Source organism: Hyperolius riggenbachi, chromosome 7 (assembly GCF_040937935.1).
Source record: "Hyperolius riggenbachi isolate aHypRig1 chromosome 7, aHypRig1.pri, whole genome shotgun sequence".
In the NCBI taxonomy this organism is placed as follows: Eukaryota; Metazoa; Chordata; class Amphibia; order Anura; family Hyperoliidae; genus Hyperolius; species Hyperolius riggenbachi.
Window position 1 is genome coordinate 279221911 of NC_090652.1, and position 23640 is coordinate 279245550.

At 45.9% G+C, this 23640-nt stretch overlaps 2 protein-coding genes across 2 annotated transcripts in view; one reads left to right on the plus strand and one right to left on the minus strand.

The window, feature by feature from the left end:
• The window catches only part of MBD5 (methyl-CpG binding domain protein 5), a 137646-nt gene that overhangs the window by 81416 nt on the left and 32590 nt on the right, over positions 1–23640 (minus strand). The window contains exon 3 of the mRNA XM_068245854.1: positions 19749–20322. Within this exon, the coding sequence (XP_068101955.1) occupies positions 19749–19861 (113 nt within the window). The 5' untranslated portion in view covers positions 19862–20322. The remainder of the gene's footprint in view (positions 1–19748; positions 20323–23640) is intronic.
• Positions 130–6735, plus strand: LOC137525073 (tubulin polymerization-promoting protein family member 3-like). The gene is made up of 4 exons (XM_068245853.1): positions 130–242; positions 1696–1865; positions 5483–5636; positions 6442–6735. The coding sequence occupies exons 2-4, from the start codon at positions 1696–1698 to the stop codon at positions 6631–6633; spliced, it is 516 nt and encodes a 171-aa protein (XP_068101954.1). The 5' UTR covers positions 130–242; the 3' UTR covers positions 6634–6735.

Consider the following 23640-nt stretch of genomic DNA (forward strand, 5'->3'; position numbering starts at 1 on the left):
GTGCTTGTGATTGGTGCCATTGCAAGCTGCATAATCTGCATGCAGGTGGATTGATCTGCATGCCACTGGCCAGCTCTGCTGGTGGCTGAGGCAGTTGGAAAGCTGTAACTGCACGTATCCCCAGCGGTCAGTTAAACTGCTCTTCCCAAGCTTCAACTGCAGCTCATCAGATTTCAGCAAGCAGCAGGATCAGGAGGATCGTCACTACATATCTGGACGCTGAACCCTTCATTCAGGCTGCGGTAAGGGACGCTGCGTTCTGTGCGGCATGACAGCAAGGTGCACCATTCATCATCCATAGGTCCTGCTTCTAAAGGCAGATACACACACATATACCGCTGCCTGCCAGGGTCACAACTCTTGCCCCGGGTGACATTTTAGGGCCTAGTGCTGTACATTATGCTATGGAGGGGGGAGGAGGTATGAAGGCACAATACACCATAGACCTGATTCCAGCATGAGGGGTGAGGAGGGGAGCAATACGCTCAGCTGGACACAGGCCGGACTCTCTGCAGAGGTGGCCCCGATAGGCCAGCATAGCAGAGTTTAGAATAGCGTTTTTATGCACCTTAAACGATTAATTACTTTGCTTTTAGTATTTGGAGTAATAGTAGTATTTGGAGTGTTTTCGGTTTTAAACAAGCGAATGTTGAATTAACTTTTAAAGCATAATCCACTTCCACTGCACTTTGTGCCGTTCATCCACTGGTGTGATGTGATATTCCTATGCGTGTGTACGTCACTGGCACATGCAACCTTTACCATGACAATTCAGAAGTGGTGCTTAGTATTTTATTATACTATATGATAATTCTCCTACTATAGGATGCATATGCCACTTTGTCTATGGAAACTAGGGCAGGTCAGAAGTAAGCGGGGCAACATGCTCTAAGCTCCAAACCAGTCTTTGATTCCCCCCCCCCCCCCCCCCCCAAAAAAAAAATCTAGATAGCTGCCCATCAGACTGATAATTTGTCTTTGGTAGTTTAACAGATAGTTACATAGCTGACCTGCAACCCGATTATGAATGTGACACTCACAATTACTTTTTTTTATGACTTGTCAGTCAGTGCTTGGTGTCAGAGTACTCATAAGCTGGGCAACAGGTGATGACAAAAATAGTAAAACATCTGTATTCGAAGTTACCGATATTTTTCTATATACAACTCTAACCCTAATTGTGGTTGCCTAACCCTAAACCCCCCTTCCCCATGCCCAAACCTAACCTCATGCCTAAACCACTAATATTTATAGACGATTGTCTATCAATCAACAACCAAAAAGACCAATTCAGTTGGGCGCCTGATAGTGGAAATTGAACACAGGCATCTACTGAACGCCTGCTGATCGTGGTGCCCAAAGGACCTGACTTTCCCGTGAAATATTTTGCCCGGGGCCAGCTAGAGCTGCTTCAGTATCGATTTGTGCTTTATTAGTAGCAAAAATAGCTCTCAAAAACGCTAGGTTGTGGTAAACTACACTCACACCCTGTGGCCAATCACAACGCTTCATGCTGTAGAAGGTGCTGTGATTGGAGAACTGTTCGCTATGAGGTTTCCTGCTGGGTCCCCCAGACTAGACTAGCACCACATGTTGAGACAGAAATTAGTTTTGGTCATATAACTGCTGCTGTAACTGCTGTAATTCCTGATGCTGTGCCTGCAGACAGCACTACCACTCTCTTCTGTCCTGCAGATGTCTCAAGAACTAGAGAAAGCCTTCCACAAGTTTGCCACCTATGGAACCTCCCAGACCTCAGCCAGCGAGATGAATGGGAAAAACTTTAACAAACTGTGCAAAGAATGCAAAATTGCAGAGGATGGATGCACCAGCACAGATGTAGACCTGGCCTTCGCAAAGGCCAAGTAAGTATTTCAGTACAAAGAGCTACTCGGAGAAAGTAAACGTTGGGATGTCCAAAACTGCTCATAATCACCTTTTTTTGAGTGTGTGTAACTCAATTTTATTAAAAGGATCACAGGGAATACAAATAAAAGTTGGGTATATACCTAGAAAGAGTCATTATAGATTACAAAGGGGTACAAATAGTTGGCAAACAACGTCATTTATTTGCTACATTGGGTGATTCATTTTTCCAGTTTTATAAACTCAAACATTACAGCAATAGAAAACAAAAAAAAAAACGTAACCGCAATGCAAGTCTTCAGGTTATCCCGTGAGCAAATGATACTCCATGTCACAAGCCAGTATAGATAGGATATTAAAGGGCAACTGAAGTAAGAGGTATACGGAGGCTGCCATATTTATTTCCTTTTAATCAATACCAGTTGCCTGGCAGCCCTGCTGGTCTATTTCTCTGCAGTAGTATCTGAATAACACCAGAAACAAGCATGCAGCTAGTCTTGTCAGATCTGACTTTATAGTCTGAAACACCTGATCTGCTGCATGCTTGTTCAGGGGCTATGGCTAATAGTATTAGAGGCAGAGGATCAGCAGGACAGCCAGGCAACTGGTATTGCTTAAAAGGACATAAACATGGCAGCCTCCATATACCTCTCTTCAGTTCCCCTTTAAGAGAACAGACCCTATCTAATTCCTTAAACCCTCAAAATTAACATCCCAGTAGTCCCAAATTTTGAGAACTGTGCAGGGGTTTCATTAACCTCCTTGGCGGTAACCCAGAGCAAGGCTCAGGGTGAAAAAGAAACAATGCTAGGAGCAGTAACGCAGAGCCAGGCTCGGGGTGAAAAAATAATAAAATGGTAGGAGCGGTGATCCAGAGCCTCGCTGGAGGTGACTGCCAGTAGGTACAGTACGCCCGAGTGCAGAGCTGCAGTTATAACTCTCTCCCCACCCCCCACAATCCAAACGCTCATAGCTCACCATCTTACGGTCCTTGGAGGCTCTCGATCCCTTGGGTGAGATTGCAGTTTGTCACGTGACGACAGACGGTGATCTCATCCATAGGGGTAGGAGCGCCACCCGAGGAGTAAGAATTGCAGCGCTGGATCTCGGGGAGGTGAGTAATGTGCAAATCTGCAGGGTATTTCTCTGCAGTATGTTTTTTTTCCTGGTTTTGGGTTCTAAAAGCACATGAAAAAAAATTGCACCCTAAAGTCAGAAAAGAATCATACCGCCAGGGAGGTTAACCATAGGCATTAGGTCTAATCCGGGACCTCAGACCTAGGGAAGGCTCACCCAGTACATAAGGATTTGAATCCCAAGATCATCGCATGTCTGTGGAAGCAGTAAGGATGACCATTGATATTACAATGTATGGGCAGATTGGCCAACAGACATCTGATCAGAGAGATCTGTTACCTGGCCATACAATGCAGGTTGATTCCCAATCGATCTCAGTATGAAATGTTTCGGGATTACCTTCCCCCCGATGCCTGTGCATTAAAATCTCACCTGATCCAGCTACTGCGAGTGTTCAGCTGCTCATGCTTCCCCATTCACACCCTGCTCGACGTTACACACGTGACACGTAGTATTCACGGCAGCCACACGGGGTGCAAATGGGGAAGAAGGAGCAGAAAATCGTATGAGATTTTAATGCACCGGCACTGGAGGGGGGCAGGCACATTAATATCTAGGTGGGACAGCAGACACAGACAGGTGGTCCGCATGCTGTTACAGCTGCGCACCCGATCAACCACGTCGGCCCGAGATTTCCCAGCATGCTTGATCAACACATTTAACCGATTTCGACCCAAAGCCGGCCAATTTGTCTATTGAGCATGTTTGTTGCAGCACCAATTTTCATCCAAGTTATCAGATGGTCGATTGGGCCGCAAAATCGATAGCTGTATGGCCACTGTAATGGATTGCTGAGCAGGTAGAAGAGCTGAATGGATGGGCTAGATTGCCTGTTCTAATCTACCATATATTGTTCCTCCAGTGGAACCAGAGACGAAGCACCCTCATGTATTTTACTATATATATCAATGGGAACATTAGAGAATACACCTACCCTGCTCTCGGTTTCATCCTTCACTGCTCAGCCTGCTTGTTATCAGCCCTGATAAAATCCCCGACTGAGCATTCAGTCTGGCTTTGCTCAGGAATCTTTATAGCTCAGTCTGTCTTCTCTGATGTCTTTTCAAGCCCAAGCCTGCCCCATTGTGGCTTTGCTATAATGACTCAGCTATGATTCCTGAGCAAAGCCAGACTGAATGCTCAGTTGGGGATTTTATCAGGGCTGATAAAAAGCAGGCTGAACAGTGAAGAATGAAACAGAGAGCAGGGTAGGCGTTTTATCTAATGTTCCCACTGATGTATAAGGCAAAATACAAGAGGGTGCTTCGTCTCTGGTTCACTTTAAGATGGATAAACACTAATTGATGTAGCTAACAGATTCTTAAGCCATTATCTGAACAGAGAGGGATATAATCTAATCTCTCCATACACTATACACAGATTTTTAATAGATCCCAGCATAAAATCTACTTAAAATCTGACCGCATTGCCTGCTGGGTCCCCAGGTGTGTGACCCGCCCCCCGCCTCCCCCCAACCAGGGTGTGCAGAGTAGTCAGTGAATCATCTGTCCACTACACGTCTTCTCTCCACCACACTAGAGGCCTTGCTTTAGTACCAGGACAGCCTGCATAATCATTCATCAGCTCTGAATTATTTGCATCTCATTAAAAGGACCACTATAGCAAAAACTTGTAAGATTTGTAAAATGTAGGGCTAGTAAAAAACCTGTTGGTTCTGTCAGGTTTCTACTACCTACTGTAAGGCCTCGTTCACATCAGGGCCGTTTCTGTGCGCTTTCCACAGCGCACTGCCCTGTGCGATCAGCAAGGTATTAATTTTCCCATGTAACTAAATGTAGCTGGTTCACATCTATGCGCTGCGCTGAGCAGCGTTACAGAAACGTAGTGTTGCATGCATTTCTGTGCGCTGAGCTGTAAAGCGCACAGCAATGCAAGTGAATGGGTCCGCTTTTTTAGCGCATAGAAGCGCGTACAAGCGCATAGAAGCGCATGCGTTTTTTACCCCTAATTGGAGAAAAAAATACATTTACATACCAAAACAAAGTTTTATTGACAACTGCTGCTCCTACAGTAAGCAAAACGTGCTTTAAAGAAGCGCAGCGCAACACATAGAAACGCGGACTAAAGCGCGCACAAGCGCATGCGTTTTTTACCATGCGCTTTAACACGTTTTTCAGCGCAGCAGATGTGAATGAGGCCTAAGTGACAGCAACATAGGAGAAAAGTAATTTAAAGCTCATTTTACTCTGGAAGAAACACTATATAATTGTATATGTTTACACGTAATTCAAATGTTATAATTTCTCGTGATAGTTTAATGAGCAATGGATAACATGCAAATCAAACTCGCCTATAGCAACCAACCATTCAGTTTGCATGATATGGAAAAATTATTAAGGAAGAGCAGATTTTGATTGGCTCCTATGCGGCTAGCACTTTCCATGTTGCTTTTATGTATCCATATGGCAGTAATTAGAAACAAATGCTGCAGCATGTTTTATAATGTGATCTGTTACAGAAGTAAGGCCGCTCACGTCATCACCTATGAAGAGTTCAAGAAGGCTCTGGAGATACTGTCAGCCAAGAGGTTTAAAGGATTACCCCAAAATGAAGCCATAGCCGCCATCTATAAACTGGTAGAGGGGAAGGAACCAGCCAATCCCGGCACCACAGTGAGAAACCCTTTCTCTGTTATTTTGTCATACAGATGCAGGGGCTCCTTCCAGACTTAGAAAAAACTAAACGTAGGCTCATTGCCAGGTTTTGTAGAATGGCAAAGGGAGGTAACAACGAACAATTACAGAGCACAGACTTCACCCAACTGACACGCTGCAATTTTCTTACTGTGTGTACACACACCCAATTTTGATTGGCCAATTAATTTTCTATTAACTGATCATATTTCCCTTGAATAACAGAATGAAGTCAGGGACCCACTTGACTGTTTTTGTGTGCGGTTTCTGCATAGAAAAAAATGAGAGCTCATGATAATCAATGGACTACTTCACACTTAATGTGTTTTTTGTGCGCTGACATCCTGCAGGATAATTCTGCACATTTTGTCAGTTTTCTCAATCAAGTACATTGGTTGCTGTGAAAAACGTGCGCACAAAGTGTGCAGAAAATGTATGCAAAAAAAAAAAAAAAAAATAATAAAAAAACTGTGCATGGAAAACTGAAGGACTAGTGTGTTCTCTGCCTAAAAGTTGAACTGGCCCTGATTTTTGCATGGTTAGCTTCAGAGATGGATTAATATGTAATGGGGCCCTAGTCAAGGAAATAGACGTGGGCCCCTCTTGCAGTCCCTTTGGTAAGCTGAAGTGAAGAGAAGTCAAAGAAGGAGGAAGGTAGGCCCCTTGACACCCACTAGGCCCCAAGCACCTGCATAGGTTGCCTGGTTGATGATCCTCCTCTTGTTAGCTTTAGTCTGTTGACACTAAATTGTACCAATAACGGAACCTCTGTTGTGTTTTGCAGAAAGCGGTTGCCGTGGGAGCAGTGAACCGTCTGACAGACACCTCCAAGTACACCGGGACACACAAGGAGCGATTTGATGCAAGTGGTAAAGGCAAAGGACAAGCAGGCCGTTCCGATCTGGCTGACAACTCTGGATATGTTGGGGCCTATAAGGGACAAGGGTCATATGACCAGAAGCCTCAGAAGCAGTGATCTCAGCACCCACCAGCACTTCATCTAGAATTAAGAACTAAGTGCTTCTGATAGTTCCTAGCTTACAGCAGCCTGCCAATAAATAGCTTGTTTGCTCTGAAATTACTGGCTCATCTATGATTCATGACATAACGAAGTTTGTTTTACTCTCTTTAAAATTTCAGCAATACCAAATCACTGGAATTTAATTTCTGCACTTAGCGAATCACCCATTTTGTGGGAATTAAAGAGACATTGAAGCGAAAAAAAAAATGATGATATTATGATTTGTATGTGTAGTACAGCTAAGAAAAAAAACATTAAGATCAGATACATCAGTCTAAAGCTGGCCATACACTGGCCCGATTTGCTGCCGTTTCGACAGCAGATTCGATCACTGGGATCGAATCTGCTGCCAATCGTTCACGCTACACGCCGAATTTCGATCCATTTCGTCCAATCCCATCGATCGCTCCATGCGGAAAATTACCGTTGATCGCCCGCGGGTAGGGAGCGCGTCGCTAGCGGCGTTCGATTGCCCGACGACCGACGCAATAGAGCGGCAATACATTACCTGCTCCGCCGGCGCGACTACCCCCCGTCACCGCTGCTCCGTGTCCGCCCTGGTCTCCAGCATGCTTCAGTTCCTCCTGCCCGGCAGGAAGTTTAAACAGTAGAGGGCGCTCTACTGTTTAAACTTCCTGCCAGGCAAGAAGAAGCAAAGCATGCCGGGGCCGGAGACCAGAGCGCAGACAGAGCAGCGGTGACCGGGAGGACTCGCGCCGGCGGAGCAGGTAATGTATGTGGGGGGGGAGCGGCGGCAGCAGCAGCACCACCACCACGGATTGTGAACGGTTTCAGGCTGAAATCGGTTCACAATCTGTTTGCAGTAAAGGTAGCCATATGATCCCTCTCTGATCAGATTCGATCAGAGAGGGATCTATCTGTTGGTCGAATCTGATGGCAAATCGACCAGTAAATGGCTACCTTAATTGTTTCCAGTACAGGAAGAGTTGAGAAACTCCAGTTGTTATCTCTATGCAAAAAAGATATTAAGCTCTCCGACTAACTTAGTCGTGGAGAGGGCTGTTATCTGACTTTTATTATCTCAACTGTAATTGAACTGTTTACTTTTCCTCTGCTACAGGAGAGGTCATTACTTCACAGACTGCTCTGAAAGAATCATTTTGAATGCTGAGTGTTGTGTAATCTGCACATATTATAGGATAATGCAATGTTAGAAAAAACACTATATACCTGAAAATAAAAATATGAGAATATTTTCTTTGCTGCTAATCTTCTAGTAATTATTCATAGTACACAACCAATTCATTACATCATATATTTTTTTTCGCTTCAGTGTCTCTTTAACCATTTACTGCCATCCTAACGTATTAAAACGTCATGCTTACCGCTATTAACAGCAACATGACGTTTTAATACGTCGCGCATTCCCGCCGCTGCTACCGCCGTGTGTCCGCCGCTACCGCCGCCATTACCGTCGGGATCCCGTGCTGGGCGATTGGGGAAGAGGACTGAACAGTCCTCTACCCAATCGCAGTGCCTGGAGTGAATGGACGTGACCGCGAACAGCGGCTACGTCCATTCACATAAACAGGAAATGTAACAGTTTAATAAAGTGTGTAAAAAAAAAAAAAAAAAAAAAGTGAACACGTCCTATGAGTGTTCACCAGCGCCATCTTGTGGCCAAAAAGTATATTACACTTACAAAATACATACATTTTCAAGTATATACACATCATTAATAAAATTACACTTCCAACCCTCCCCCCCCAAAAAAACACTTGTAAAAAAAAAAAATCAGCTTAAAAAAAAAAAAAAATAGTTGCCTTAGGGACTCAGCTTTTTTTATTCTATATTTTATGGGGGAAAATTAATTTTAATTTATTACATAGGGGCTTGTAATTATGGCCAGAACAAACAGAAAAATAACCACTTATATTTCAAAATAATATACTGTCGCCATACATTGTGGTAGGGACATAATCTAAACGGTTTAATTATCGGGACCACTGGGCAAATACAACGTGTTTGTTTTATCCACAGGAGAATGTTTAATTTTAAAACTATAAAGGCTGAACACTGAGAAATAATGATTTTTTTTCTTTTTTTTTCTGTTTTTCTCATTAAAATGCATTTAGAATAAAAAAATTCTTAGCAAAATGTACTATCCACAGAAAGCCTAATTGGTGGCGGAAAAAACGAGGTATAGATCATTTTCTTGTGATAAGTAGTAATAAAGTTATTAGGGAATAAAAGGGAGGAGCGCTGACAACTGAAAATTGCTCTGGTCCGTTAGGATAAAAACCCTTGGGGGTGAACTGGTTAAATAAGGTGCTAATTACAGGTGTGCGCAGGGACATCAATTTGTCCCCATCTTATTCATGTCACTTTTACTCCAAGTTCCAGCATAACTCCCCTCACCCAAGTCTTAATGGACTCCATCCCTGCATAGGTTCTTACCATCCCTTGGTGGTCCCTTATCCATCCCCACCCCATTCTTTACCATTTACAACCAGTTTCTAAATAACTCCTTACCAACCTCTCTTTATTCCCATTCTCTCCTCGATTGTCCCTACCCATTCCACCTGGCTCTCTGATGAGGTCATCGCTTGCCCTCCACACCAATACAAACCCCAGGAAGATATAGTGGAAGGGAAAGAAGTAGGTGGTTGAGCCCAGGGCTGTGGAGTTGGAAGCATGTAGCAATTTTTGGGCACCTGGAGTCAGCGTCTGAATCGGTGGCTTTACAAACTTAGGTATTAACGTTTGAGTCAAATGATTTTTGTACCGATTCTACAGTCCTGCCAAGGCTGAAGAGTCAGAGCAATTTTTCAGTACCTGGGGTCTGTGTCGGTGGTTTTATAAACTGCGGTGTTGGATATTTGTTGGACTCCACAGCCCTGGTTGAGCCATAGTGCAATTGTCATCCATATGTGGGGACTTTCCTGGCACAACAGGAACCACAGGTGGCGGTATTTACACTGCAAACCACTACAGGCTCAATTAAAAGGACTAGAAGAACCAGGCTGTGGAGTCGGAGTCAAGATGTTGTAGCAATTTGTGGGTAACTAGTAGTCAGAGTCTGCTTCATAAATTGATGAGTCAAAGTCTAATGATTTTTGTACCAACTTCACAGCCCTACACTGCCTCAAAAAAGTGTCCGATAGCATTACTTTGGGCGGCCTATTGAATAGGGCCGTGGAGTCAGAGTCGAGGAGTCGGAGCAATTCTGGGTACCTGAAGTCGGAGTCTGTGGTTTCCTAAATCGGATGATTTTTGTACTGACTCCACAACCCTGCTATTGAATACAATTATTCACTCACACCTTCCAATGAGATAAAAGGGGACACTTGAAAAATGTGAATATTGCGCAAACATCCATCCATTTATCTTAGTAATTCAAATTAAAAGGTGAAACTAATATATGAAATAGATTCTTGCAATATTTTAAGCCTTTATTTGTTATAATTTTAATGATTGTGGCTTACAGCTAATGAAAATCCCAAAATCAAAAACTCAGGCCATTAGACCATTAAAATAGTGTGAAAATGTTTAATATTTTAGGATCAAAGTGTCAGACTCTAATCAGCCAATAAACCCAAAACACCTGCAAAGGGCTCCTATTTCATATATTAGTTTCACCTTTTAAGCATACCTCCCAACTTTTTGAGATGAGAAAACGGGACACTTAAGCCACGCCCCTGCCACACCCCTGGCCACACCCCCGCCATGCCTCCAGTCACGCATACCATAAAAATTTCATAAGAAAATATGTTGTTTTATAATTCAAACCACACTGGTCCTTTCTATCCTGGTTTATTTTCCTTCATAATAACATTTTAGGGTGCAGGGGCCAGGGGCAGGGTGCCTGGGGTACAGTACCTAGGGCCATGGGCAGGGTACACTCTTGGTGGGGAGGAGGGTGCTAGTGGGGAGGAGGGTTGTCAGTGGAGGGGGGGGGGGGGGCGAGAATGCCTGTGGGTGGGGAGGAGGGTGCCACTTTTAGGTGGGGGAGGATTGCCTGGAGGAGGAAAAAAATGATCGAGGCTCCAGCCGCGGTGAAGAGGGATGCGGGAGCCCGGCTTTATTACTTCCTCCCTCCCTCTCTGAATGCCCCCCTGATGTATGTCTGTGTCCCCCCTCCTCCCTCCCTGTAGGCAGAGTGAGCGCAGCGGAGCAGCCAGCCGAGTCCTCTTACCTCTGATCCACTCGTACTGGTATAGGACTTCCATCTGCTTCCTGTGACATCATAGTAAACAGGAAGCACATGGAGGTCCAATGCTAGACAGTACGAGTGGATCTGCGGTAAGAGGACTCGGCTGGCTGCTCCGCTGCGCTCACTCTGCTAACAAGGGGGGGACACAGACCCATCAGGGGGGCGTTCAGAGAGAGGGAGGGAGAGAGGAAGTAGTGAAGCCGGCTCCCGCATCCCTCATTACCGCGGCTGGAGCCTCGATCATTTTTTCCTCCTATATTTCTGCCCAGCTGTCGGGATTCAAGAGGGGGGGCCCGGGATAGCGGGAGGGCCCCCCCAAATCGTGAGAATCCCGACGAAAACGGGACGGTTGGGGGGTATGTTTTAAGTTGCATTACTGAAATAAATGGACTTTTACACAATATTCTATTTTTGTTGTTGTTGAGTGTCACCCGTTGAACTTGAACACGGGCGTGATTCACAAAGCTTTTTCCCCTGTTTTCACCTTATCTAGGTTACATTTTAAGCTCCCAAAGAACAAAAATATAATATAATTAAGGTATGAAAAATAATATTGAAATTAAGTTAATCAGGAACAACTTACTTTGAGTGATTATTTTGCTTGTAAATGTACTGAAAGCTTATTTTTATCAATTAGGTGATTAACAAGTCATTTATGAGAAGGTTTGTGAATAGAGCCCAATGAGAGAAACATTTCCTCCTGGGAATGATATCTGAAATATATTTTCTGACTCCCCTTCTTCAGGGGAAGTTTGGCCTGGGTTCATCATGTGACCAGCAGACTCGCTCTGCGCCAGCACACTGCATCATGTGACCAGCAGACTCGCTCTGCGCCAGGACACACTGCATCATGTGACCAGCGGACTCGCTTTACACCAGGACACACTGCAGCATGTGACCAGCGAACTCGCTCTGCAGCAGGACACACTGCATCATGTGACCAGCGGACTCGCTCTGCAGCAGGACACACTGAGCTGCATCATGTGACCAGCGGACTCGCTCTGCAGCAGGACACACTGAGCTGCATCATGTGACCAGCAGACTCGCTTTACACCAGCACACTGCCTCATGTGACCAGCAGACTCGCTTTACACCAGGACACACTGCAGCATGTGACCAGCGAACTCGCTCTGCAGCAGGACACACTGCATCATGTGACCAGCGGACTCGCTCTGCAGCAGGACACACTGAGCTGCATCATGTGACCAGCGGACTCGCTCTGCAGCAGGACACACTGCATCACGTGACCAGCGGACTCGCTCTGCAGCAGGACACACTGAGCTGCATCATGTGACCAGCAGACTCGCTCTGCAGCAGGACACACTGAGCTGCATCATGTGACCAGCGGACTCGCTCTGCAGCAGGACACACTGAGCTGCATCATGTGACCAGCGGACTCGCTCTGCAGCAGGACACACTGCATCATGTGACCAGCGGACTCGCTCTGCAGCAGGACACACTGAGCTGCATCATGTGACCAGCAGACTCGCTCTGCAGCAGGACACACTGAGCTGCATCATGTGACCAGCAGACTCGCTTTACACCAGCACACTGCATCATGTGACCAGCAGACTCGCTCTGCAGCAGGACACACTGAGCTGCATCATGTGACCAGCGGACTCGCCCTGCAGCAGGACACACTGCATCATGTGACCAGCGGACTCGCTCTGCAGCAGGACACACTGAGCTGCATCATGTGACCAGCAGACTCGCTTTACACCAGCACACTGCATCATGTGACCAGCAGACTCGCTCTGCAGCAGGAAACACTGCATCATGTGACCAGCAGACTCGCTTTACACCAGCACACTGCATCATGTGACCAGCAGACTCGCTCTGCAGCAGGACACCCTGAGCTGCATCATGTGACCAGCGGACTCGCTCTGCAGCAGGACACACTGAGCTGCATCATGTGACCAGCGGACCTGCTCTGCAGCAGGACACACTGAGCTGCATCATGTGACCAGCAGACTCACTCTGCAGCAGGACACACTGAGCTGCATCATGTGACCAGCGGACTCGCTCTGCAGCAGGACACACTGAGCTGCATCATGTGACCAGCGGACCTGCTCTGCAGCAGGACACACTGAGCTGCATCATGTGACCAGCAGACTCACTCTGCAGCAGGACACACTGAGCTGCATCATGTGACCAGCGGACTCGCTCTGCAGCAGGACACACTGAGCTGCATCATGTGACCAGCAGACTCGCTCTGTAGCAGGACACACTGAGCTGCATCATGTGACCAGCGGACTCGCTCTGCAGCAGGACACACTGAGCTGCATCATGTGACCAGCGGACTCGCTCTGCAGCAGGACACACTGAGCTGCATCATGTGACCAGCGGACTCGCTCTGCAGCAGGACACACTGAGCTGCATCATGTGACCAGCGGACTCGCTCTGCAGCAGGACACACTGAGCTGCATCATGTGACCAGCGGACTCGCTCTGCAGCAGGACACACTGAGCTGCATCATGTGACCAGCGGACTCGCTCTGCAGCAGGACACACTGAGCTGCATCATGTGACCAGCAGACTCGCTCTGCAGCAGGACACACTGAGCTGCATCATGTGACCAGCGGACTCGCTCTGCAGCAGGACACACTGAGCTGCATCATGTGACCAGCGGACTCGCTCTGCAGCAGGACACACTGAGCTGCATCATGTGACCAGCAGACTCGCTCTGCAGCAGGACACACTGAGCTGCATCATGTGACCAGCAGACTCGCTCTGCAGCAGGACACACTGAGCTGCATCATGTGACCAGCAGACTCTCTCTGCAGCAGGACACACTGAGCTGCATCATGTGACCAGCAGACTCGCTCTGCAGCAGGACACACTGAGCTGCATCATGTGACCAGCAGACTCGCTCTGCAGCAGGACACACTGAGCTGCATCATGTGACCAGCGGACTCGCTCTGCAGCAGGACACACTGAGCTGCCTCATGTGACCAGCGGACTCGCTCTGCAGCAGGACACACTGAGCTGCCTCATGTGACCAGCAGACTCGCTCTGCAGCAGGACACACTGAGCTGCCTCCTGTGACCAGCGGACTCGCTCTGCAGCAGGACACACTGAGCTGCATCATGTGACCAGCAGACTCGCTCTGCAGCAGGACACACTGAGCTGCATCATGTGACCAGCAGACTCGCTCTGCAGCAGGACACACTGAGCTGCATCATGTGACCAGCAGACTCGCTCTGCAGCAGGACACACTGAGCTGCATCATGTGACCAGCAGACTCGCTCTGCAGCAGGACACACTGAGCTGCATCATGTGACCAGCAGACTCGCTCTGCAGCAGGACACACTGAGCTGCATCATGTGACCAGCAGACTCGCTCTGCAGCAGGACACACTGAGCTGCATCATGTGACCAGCGGACTTGCTCTGCAGCAGGACACACTGCATCATGTGACCAGCAGACTCGCTCTGCAGCAGGACACACTGAGCTGCATCATGTGACCAGCAGACTCGCTCTGCAGCAGGACACACTGAGCTGCATCATGTGACCAGCAGACTCGCTCTGCAGCAGGACACACTGAGCTGCATCATGTGGCCAGCAGACTCGCTCTGCAGCAGGACACACTGAGCTGCATCATGTGACCAGCAGACTCGCTCTGCAGCAGGACACACTGAGCTGCATCATGTGACCAGCGGACTCGCTCTGCAGCAGGACACACTGAGCTGCATCATGTGACCAGCAGACTCGCTCTGCAGCAGGACACACTGAGCTGCATCATGTGACCAGCGGACTCGCTCTGCAGCAGGACACACTGAGCTGCATCATGTGACCAGCAGACTCGCTCTGCAGCAGGACACACTGAGCTGCATCATGTGACCAGCAGACTCGCTCTGCAGCAGGACACACTGAGCTGCATCATGTGGCCAGCAGACTCGCTCTGCAGCAGGACACACTGAGCTGCATCATGTGGCCAGCAGACTCGCTCTGCAGCAGGACACACTGAGCTGCATCATGTGACCAGCAGACTCGCTCTGCAGCAGGACACATTGAGCTGCATCACGTGATCAGCGGACTTGACTTACCCGCTTCTCCACCAATAAACACCATGGCTGCAGCCAGGACTCTTTATCATGGAATGTAACAGCGGTTTAAGGTTTAACACATGGGCCTTAATTTAGAAGGTTAATGGAAGATTGAGACAAAACAAGAATGTGACTTTTTCATTTTAAAGCAAATCTTAAAGGGAACCTGAACCAAGTAAAATTTAAAATAAACGCGTGATGTACCTGAAAATGAATATTACATACTTACCTCGCCGTCAGTTCCTCTCAGAAGCTCACCATTTTCTTATAACAATGATTCCTTGCAGTTCTGACAATATTTTGTCAGAACTGCATATATTTCAGCAACTGAAATATATCAGTTGCTGTCAGTTATAACTGAAAGGACAACTGCTGAGTAAGGTAATGTCCATGTTTCTCTATGGCTCAAGAGGGTGATATTACAGTGCATTGGTGTGCTGACCGGGAAGCCGTTATGGGTTAATGGGGTTAATGGTCATTTTATAATAGAGGACGGATAATTTCACCAATCACAGTGGACAAACAGGACGCGGGAAAGGAGAACGAGATGGATGAGTAGGCTATACGGGAGGTAAGTATGACGCGTGTATGTTTATTTTGACTTCATTTTCAATTCAGGTTTGCAAGTTTAAAAACAAACAAACAAACACAAAAAAAAAAACAGATACCTCGGTAGAGGGAAGGCTTCACATATCCTCCTCCAGACCACCACTGGGACCCCCTGGTAATTTGTGGCCATGCTCCTGTCTGAGAACAATCACTGCTGCCCTGTGCGCAGGACTTCTCACGCCTGGCAGTAGCCCAGAGCCTGCCTAGTACAGTGGTACTAGTTCACGGATGGGAGCACGGCCGCCCAGTGCTGGATTGGTGGAGGTGGGGGGAACAGGACAAGCTGAACTTACTTGGAGCTTGTAATGGTCCCCCGCAGACATCCTGTGCCCGCGCAGCCACTCACCGATGCTCCGGTCCCGCCTCCGGTTCACTCCTGGAATTTCAGACTTTAACCTATTTTGGTTCCTGGACGTAGAATCTACGTCCAGGAACCATGCGCGCTCCCGCGGCTGATCGCGCGCACTCCCGGCTGCGGATTCGGTAGCCAGGCAATCAGTGAATCGGGCTATGGTGCCCGATCACTGATTGCTCTCCCCCGCTGAAAAAGCGACAGCTTCTCTCGAAAGCGGTGACTTTTCTGGCTGTCACCTCCCCCATGCGTCGCTCTAAGCGTGTGTTACGCTTAGAGTGACGTCATGTAAACAAACTCATGGCCGCCATCTTGTGGCCAAAAAGTAATACTACAACTGAAAGGAAAAAAAAAAAAAAGTAAAAATTAACACACATTTACATTATAAATCTATTGTTTACCTCCCACCCTCCCAAAACTACCCAAATAAAATGTTTACTATAAAAAAAAAAAAAACCATTACAATAAAAAAAAAAAAAAAAAAACATCTTAAATATTTACCTAAGGGTCTAAACTTTTTAAATATCAATGTAAAGATGAAATATTTCTATTTTTTTTTATTTTAAACTTGTAAATAGTGATAGATGCAAAATGGAAAAAATGCACCTTTATTTCCAAATAAAATATTGTCGCCATACATTGTGATAGGGACATAATTTTAACGGTGTAATAACCGAGACATATGGGCAAATACAATACATGAGTTTTAATTATGGAGGCATGTATTATTTTAAAACTATAATGGCTGAAAACTGAGAAATAATGAATTTTTCCGTTTTTTTCTTATTCTTCCTGTTAAGATGCATTTACAGTAAAGTGGCTCTTAGCAAAATGTACCCCCCAAAGAAAGCCTAATTGATGGCGGAAAAAACAAGATATAGATCAGTTCATTGTGATAAGTAGTGATAAAGTTATAGGCTAATGAATGGGAGGTGAACATTTCTCACGTGAAAACGACGGAACGCGAATGGGTTAAAGTCTGAAAACCACTGCGCCTGCGTTGCCGTGTCCTCGCTTCCCCTGATGTCACCAGGCGCGCACTGCGCAGGCACAGACCATACTGGGCCTGTGCAATACACTCCTGGTGACATCAGCAGGAGTGAGGACTCGGCAACGCAGGCGCAGTGGTTTTCAGACTTTAAAGTCAGAAATTCCAGAAGTGAACAGGAGGCGGGGCTGGAGCATTGGTGAGTGGCTGCGCGGGAACAGGATGTCTGCGGGGGACCATTAGAAGCCCCGGGTAAGTTCAACTCTTTTTACCTCTAACCCCCCCCCCCCCCCCCAGTAGTCCTTTAAGATGTTCCTGGTTAACTTAATTTCAATATTACGTATCTTACCTTAATTATATTATATTTTTGCTCACTGGAAGCTTAAAAATGTAACATAGATAAGGTGAAAACAGAGGAAAATGCTTTGTGAATCATGCCCAATGTCTTTGGACTGAACATCTAATAGGAACAACAATTGTCATCTCAGCAGCATATTTTTGAAGTTCAGTTATCAGCTGCAGGACTCTGAACATCAGTCAGGCTCTCTGTAGACGACTGTGTGACTCCTATCTGAATACATTAGAGTTGCAGAAAATTGCTTGGACGAAAACTCCTTAAAAGCTGCAAACTCACCTGCCAATGGATCAGCGAACTTCACAGCATCGCCTCCCGACGGACGAGGTTCCCCGATCCATCTTCCTGCCCGTGGGAACGCTCGACAGCACCTCGGGGATCATAAAGATCCTATTCTCCGCGATTGATGTGTGTGGCAAAGCGTTGTTCGCCTTATCGCGTGCCTGTACCCACGTCACAAGATGGCAGAAACGATAGCTCGATCAAAATATAGCCAGTCGTCGGAAGAATCACTGACAAAATTGTGATGTGGGTTTGGGCCTTTAGGTGTTAGAGATCCTCTAAATGGGTGATGTCTTTGCACCACATCACTGTCAGCTTGGCCTCACATTGTCAGCTTGGCCTCTCTCCCCCGGCCCCTGTACATCCCAGCCAGGGCCACAGCTCCAGCTGCCTGCCATCTATCATGGCAGCCACGCTCATCCACCCACCAGCTGTCCCCTCTGCCCTTTATCCTCCGGCTCTGTGGAGGCAGCTCGCTCCAGCTTCTATCATCCCTCCACTGCACGTAAGGTTGCCAGCCTCCCTTAGCAGCTGTACACCGACACAAAGCAGCTACACAGGGACTAAGAAGATACCAGACCCAGCAGCCGTGGTCTCGTTGCTGTTGGAAGCCAAAATTTTGGACACTAACCGGTCAGATCAAGGAACAACCCGAGGGGACTCACCTCACTTTTCTACATCCTCCCTTTCTTTATCTTTCTCTCTCTCTCTTCCCCAAGATAGACCAAGGGCATCTGATTCAAAGTATCGCTATAGAAGCGTTTTGAGTGCCTTAGACGGCAGCGGATGTCCCCTGGTCCTTCTCTTGGGCCCATTCCTTACGAGTTCTTTACCTATCCTTTACTCTGTATTATGCATTGTACCTACTGTATGTATCTGCTGTATATATGTATGCGTTATATGTATCTACTGTGTGCCTACTGTATGCTGTTCAATTTCTGTACTGTACCACCACCGACCCTGTTGTGCCAAAACCAATTCTGGGTTCAACTCACGTTGTACTTGGCGAAATAAATGATAAATGATTCTGATTCTGAACACAACAAGGGGTATAAAACCACCTTTCTGAAACCCATTTAACAAGCCATCATACACACACTCCAAATTGCAAGTCTTTTTTTCAACTGCTTATTTTTATATCTACTCAGTCATACCATGATCATACCTTGGAGCGAGATACTCCCCTAAGAAGAAAGGAATGTTCAGATTCCATAGAGCCTTCCTGGGCTTCTCTCCGTGTCCTGGTTCCACCGCTGTCCCCCTGGTGAAATTACTTGACCGGCAGGCCCTCCTGGAAAAGCCTTCAGAAGAACTCATGTCTCCAAGTACTTCTGAAGACGAGTGGATCCCTGCTGTGCATGCCCAAGTCCACGCTTGCGTATGCACAGTACAGATTTGCTGGTCTTTGGAAGCAATCGGGGACAAGAGTGCTTCCGACTCCTTCCAAGGAGTTCCTGAAAGCGCCAATTAGGGTAGGGGCTGGACAGCAGGGGAACGAAAACACAGAGGGGGAGATTTATCAATGCATTACTGACAGTTTTTTCTTCTCAATCTGTTCTAACCAGCAGGGAGAACAGTTCTGCATGATAATAAGAACCTTCTTAAATCCTAGGTAATAGTGGCAGTTTAGCATGAAATTCTAGAGCTGCACTACAGTTAAGAAAAGTGCAAATCCATCCCTAAACTGGAGCAGATTAAGAAGTGCATGATAGCAGTTCTAGAACTGCAGGCTAGACATGATTGCAGAGTGCAGGTTAGACATGATTTGTGATGTGCCCCTCACACCTGCTGAATTCCTCCTCAGAGCCTGCTGCTATCAATACAGCAGGTGTGTTGGTTACCTCAGCAACAGCAATTCCCCTCACACACTGCACTGTCTGAGAGACCTTCCTAGCTCCTCCTATTATACAACAGTTTTAGAAGGAATCTGCACTGTCTAATGATTTCTTAAGGTGCCTGAGACAGTTCTGCACGGATTTCTAAAAACCTACCAATATTTTGTCTCAGACACTCTTGATAAATCTGGCCCAAAGAGAGGACCGGGATGGCTCTATGGGATCCAAAGCCTTTTCTTTTAGAGGCTTCTTTATTCCAGGTCACACCAGGGTTTTTGTAAAACTTGGTTGCAATAAATTACAATGAGGCTAGTGGAGGACAAATGGATAGGAATCCAGAGTCTTTTCTTTAGATGCCAGTTCCATTACCGGCTCACTGGGATTTGTTTAGTCCTGAACTAATCTGTGTGTATACAACTAAGTGCGCTCACCTGATATAAACAACGCCATTGTGGTCCACTCGCCGTTGCCAGCCCACTGGAACCTGCACCGACAGGGAGGCGCCGTCATGTTCTGCTCCATCACACACCTTTCCACCATTCATTTTCTTATTGTGATCCAGCCAAGATATCAACAAGAAGGGGACTGCCGCATGCCATAGGTACTCATGTCTCTGAGAGGACCGATCCTGCACAGCTGTGTAATCCGCACAAAGTGCATTTGGGAAATAATGTTCACGCCAAGTCAGAAGAATGGGTCAGTGTCTCCATAATCCATGGCTGTGTGATATCCCACACGGGTCCGGGAACTGAAAGCTCTCACAACGTGTACCCCCGTGCTGAAATGGTCCAGTCCATCCATGCGCCGTATTCTATGCGTGACATGTAGAAATTAAGTATGTCATCCTTGTAGATCGAAAAAGAAGTTGTGATGGGAATGGCGACGACAGACTACCTTTTTATATACTGCATCCTCTTGGTCTCATATTGGTTCTCCAATCTGTATCCAAAGTATTGCTGTGCTTCCCAGGGGACTTCATAGTGTTACATGCTCAGGTCTGTGCCCCTAGAAACAAAAGACCGGCAACGTTAACAGGACATACTACATTTTTAAAGTACGGCAAAGATCTGCTCACTTAGAACGCACAAAAGTGTGGCAATATTGCTGAGCACAGAAAGCGCAGGGTCTTCCAGAGAGTAACAGCTATTTGCTTTTATACGCCATGCAAGGTATTCTTTCTGTGTAATGTAACTTGCATCTATTGGGTAAACCTCTTCTCTACCTGCACTGCTTGTCACGTGACTGCAGAAAGGCAGTAACCGTTTGTTCAGCAGCATTAAAAGACCATTCACAGTGCAAAACGGTAGTGCTTAGTGCTACAGTTTTGTGCCGGTGATTTTACCGCGATTAGTGCAGTAAAATCACTGTATACTCCTGCGATTTAGAGCAATCAAGATCAGCGCTTTTATAAACACTGTATCACGATCGCTCCTGAATCGCGGCAAAATGCTACAGGGAACACGTTTTGCGATTGGCGCTAATCGTGCAAAACCCTGATCGGCGGCAGTGAGGTCATTGCCATAGGTTAATATTGCGCTAGCGCTTTAAAAATTGCTAACGCTTCGGCAATTAGTGGGGGTTACCGACTAATCACCCAATTGAGAACGGGCCCTAACATGACCGTTCCCCACATCCCCAATCCCTCCAACCCATAGGTGAGGAGTGATACAACAAAGGGATTGAAACATTTGTTAAAAAAATATGGTAAATGCTTAAAATAAATAAATGAGGGTGTGGAGAACTAATCAGAAGAAACAGTGTATATAAAAAAAAATGCTTCCTTAAAGAGGAACTATAATCAAAATAATGATTTTTTTTTTTTTTTTTTACAATTTTCATTTATAAATTATTTAGTCATTATTTCCCCATTGTAAATTCTTTCCTTTCCCTGATTCCTTTTCTGAAATGTATCACAGGCGGCAACATCATTAACCACTTTATCAGTAGATATACGTCCTCTGTGACTTCATCTATGCAACAAGTCAGTAGATATACGTCTTGTAGCAGAAGCAGTGCTGTGCAGGATTGGGCTTGCTCCTGTGCACATTTCTGACACTATCTGATGCAGCACTAATTGGTGAACGGGAATATATGTTTCCTGAGCTAATGAGATTGATTTTTACCATTAAAAATATTTTTAATTTTCTCAGTTCATAGTGAAAAATACACTCTGTAGCATTATTTCTGAATCAAATATCTTCACCATAAATTGTGACAGTGACATAATCTAAGTTTTGTGATAAGTGGTAAGAGTAGCCAAACAAAATTTGTGTTTTTTATTTACAGTAGCACTTTTTATTTTTAAACTGGAATTGGTAAACCTGAGAAATGTTTTTTCTATTTTTTTCTTTGTTTTCCCATTAAAAATCATAGAAAACAAAATTATTTTAGTGGAAAAATGGCATACAATGAAAGCCTAGTTTGTCTTGAAAAAAACAATTTATATTTCATTTCTGTGTCCTAAGTAGGGATAAAGTTATTTCTGATTACATAAGGACATAGCTAAACTGTCAAAACGGTCAATAAGTGGTAAAAAAAAAAGTTCTGGATGCAAAGTGGTTAATACTGGCAGGTGATCTCTGACGAATGCTTGTTTACTAAGAGTTCTAAAACCACTAGAAAAGATATCTAGTCTCCCAAAATGCTTAGGGGTATGATGGCAGGGCTGCATACTATATAATATATACAGCATTATATAGATATAGGAAGCATTATTACTGCATATACAATTAATTATCTCACAAGTTTATTTTCAGTTCAGGTTTGCTTTAATGCACCACAGAATAACTGTTTGAGAGCCGGTCCTGACAAAAGCTGCCTTCTTTAGAAACAGCGGACAGGATAATTATCTTTGAAAGTAACATTTTCTCCTGTTCGTTTCAGCTTTATAGTAAACAACCAGAATGAAGTGGTTAGCAGATAACACCTTTCTGGGGAGAAGTCAGCTGTAGTGTCACTTTTACGCTGTATGCATAAACAGTTAAAACTCAGTCTGTTCCATTCACCAATACTCTAAAAATATCCTGCTTATTGCTATAGAAATGCTGAGAATATAGGTCACATAAATAGAGCTGATGATAGTGGAGAGAGCGAGGCAGGGCTCAGTCATGGTGCAGCTTCTGCATAGCTTTGTTTGCACTTTCCTGGCATCGCACCAGCTGCTCACAAACAGTATTGTCTGGCTAAAAGCAACCTGCAGCTCACCAGCTGACCCGGAAGTGGAAGTCCCTAAAATGCAGAGAGAACCAGGAACGAACCAGGAAGCGAGAAGCCCCTCCCACCACGCCAGACTTTGCTTGCTCTGCTGTAACTTTTACTGGAAACTACAAATTATGTAGAACTTTAGACAACATTGGAAAGTGTGATAGGGATATGGAGAAGAAAGTCAGATATAAGTCACACATTATTCGCTCAATCAAAAAGAACAAAATCGTTTCCTTGGAGTTCCAATTTAAAGGACAATTGAAGTAAGAGGTACCTTATTTTTCGGACTATAAGACGCACTTTTTCTTCCCCAAAACTGGGAGGAAAAAGTCAGTGCGTCTTATAGTGCGAATATACGGTTTTGGGACCATCAGAGCACCTACCGATCCAGCCGGCAGCGGGCTCCTCTCATCCCCCTCTCTGCCAGTGACCCCCAGAGCAGGCGGTATCAGCGGCGGGGCCAGTTATCAGAAAGCGGCAGTGTCTGCATGATCAAGGCATCCCTCCACCCGCGGACACGAGACATCAATGAGCGCCGATGTGTGCTTATCGAAGCTGCCATCCACCCGCGGACATAAGACACTGCATACCAGCCTGCAGCACGTGCAATGCTTTCCTCTGCCTCCCGTGTCCCTCCAGCTGCAGCCGCTTTTACAATCATGCCGCTCTACTCAATACCGGCTTCTCCGTACTTCCTGGTTGGTGATGTAAAGTCACTGCGTGATCCGGAGCGCACGTGGTTTAGTGTAATTTTTTTTCCTTGGTTTTTGTCCTCTAAACCTAGGTGCGTCTTATGGTCCGGAGCGTCTTATAGTCCGAAAAATACGGTATTTGGCGGCTGCCATATTTATTTCCTTTTAAGCAATATATATTTGCCTGGCTGTCCTGCTGATCCTCTGCCTCTAATACTTTTAGTCATAGACCCAGAACAAGCAGGCAGCATATCAGGCGTTTCCGTCAGATGTGACAAGATTAGCTGCATGCTTGTTTCTGGTGTGATTCAGACACTACTGCAGCCACTACTGGTATGGTTTAACAGGAAATAAATATGGCAGCCTTCATGTATTTCTTCCTTCAGGTTCCTTTTAAAGAAAACCAGGGGTGCGGGTTCAAAAGTTC

Excerpts from the sequence above, each read along its gene's own strand:
- LOC137525073 (XM_068245853.1), top strand. The coding sequence starts at position 1,696 with ATGTCTCAAGAACTAGAGAAAGCCTTCCACAAGTTTGCCACCTATGGA. Across the intron at positions 1,866-5,482 it reads CTGGCCTTCGCAAAGGCCAA|AAGTAAGGCCGCTCACGTCA; the intron begins GTAAGTATTTCA and ends GATCTGTTACAG. Across the intron at positions 5,637-6,441 it reads CAGCCAATCCCGGCACCACA|AAAGCGGTTGCCGTGGGAGC; the intron begins GTGAGAAACCCT and ends TGTGTTTTGCAG.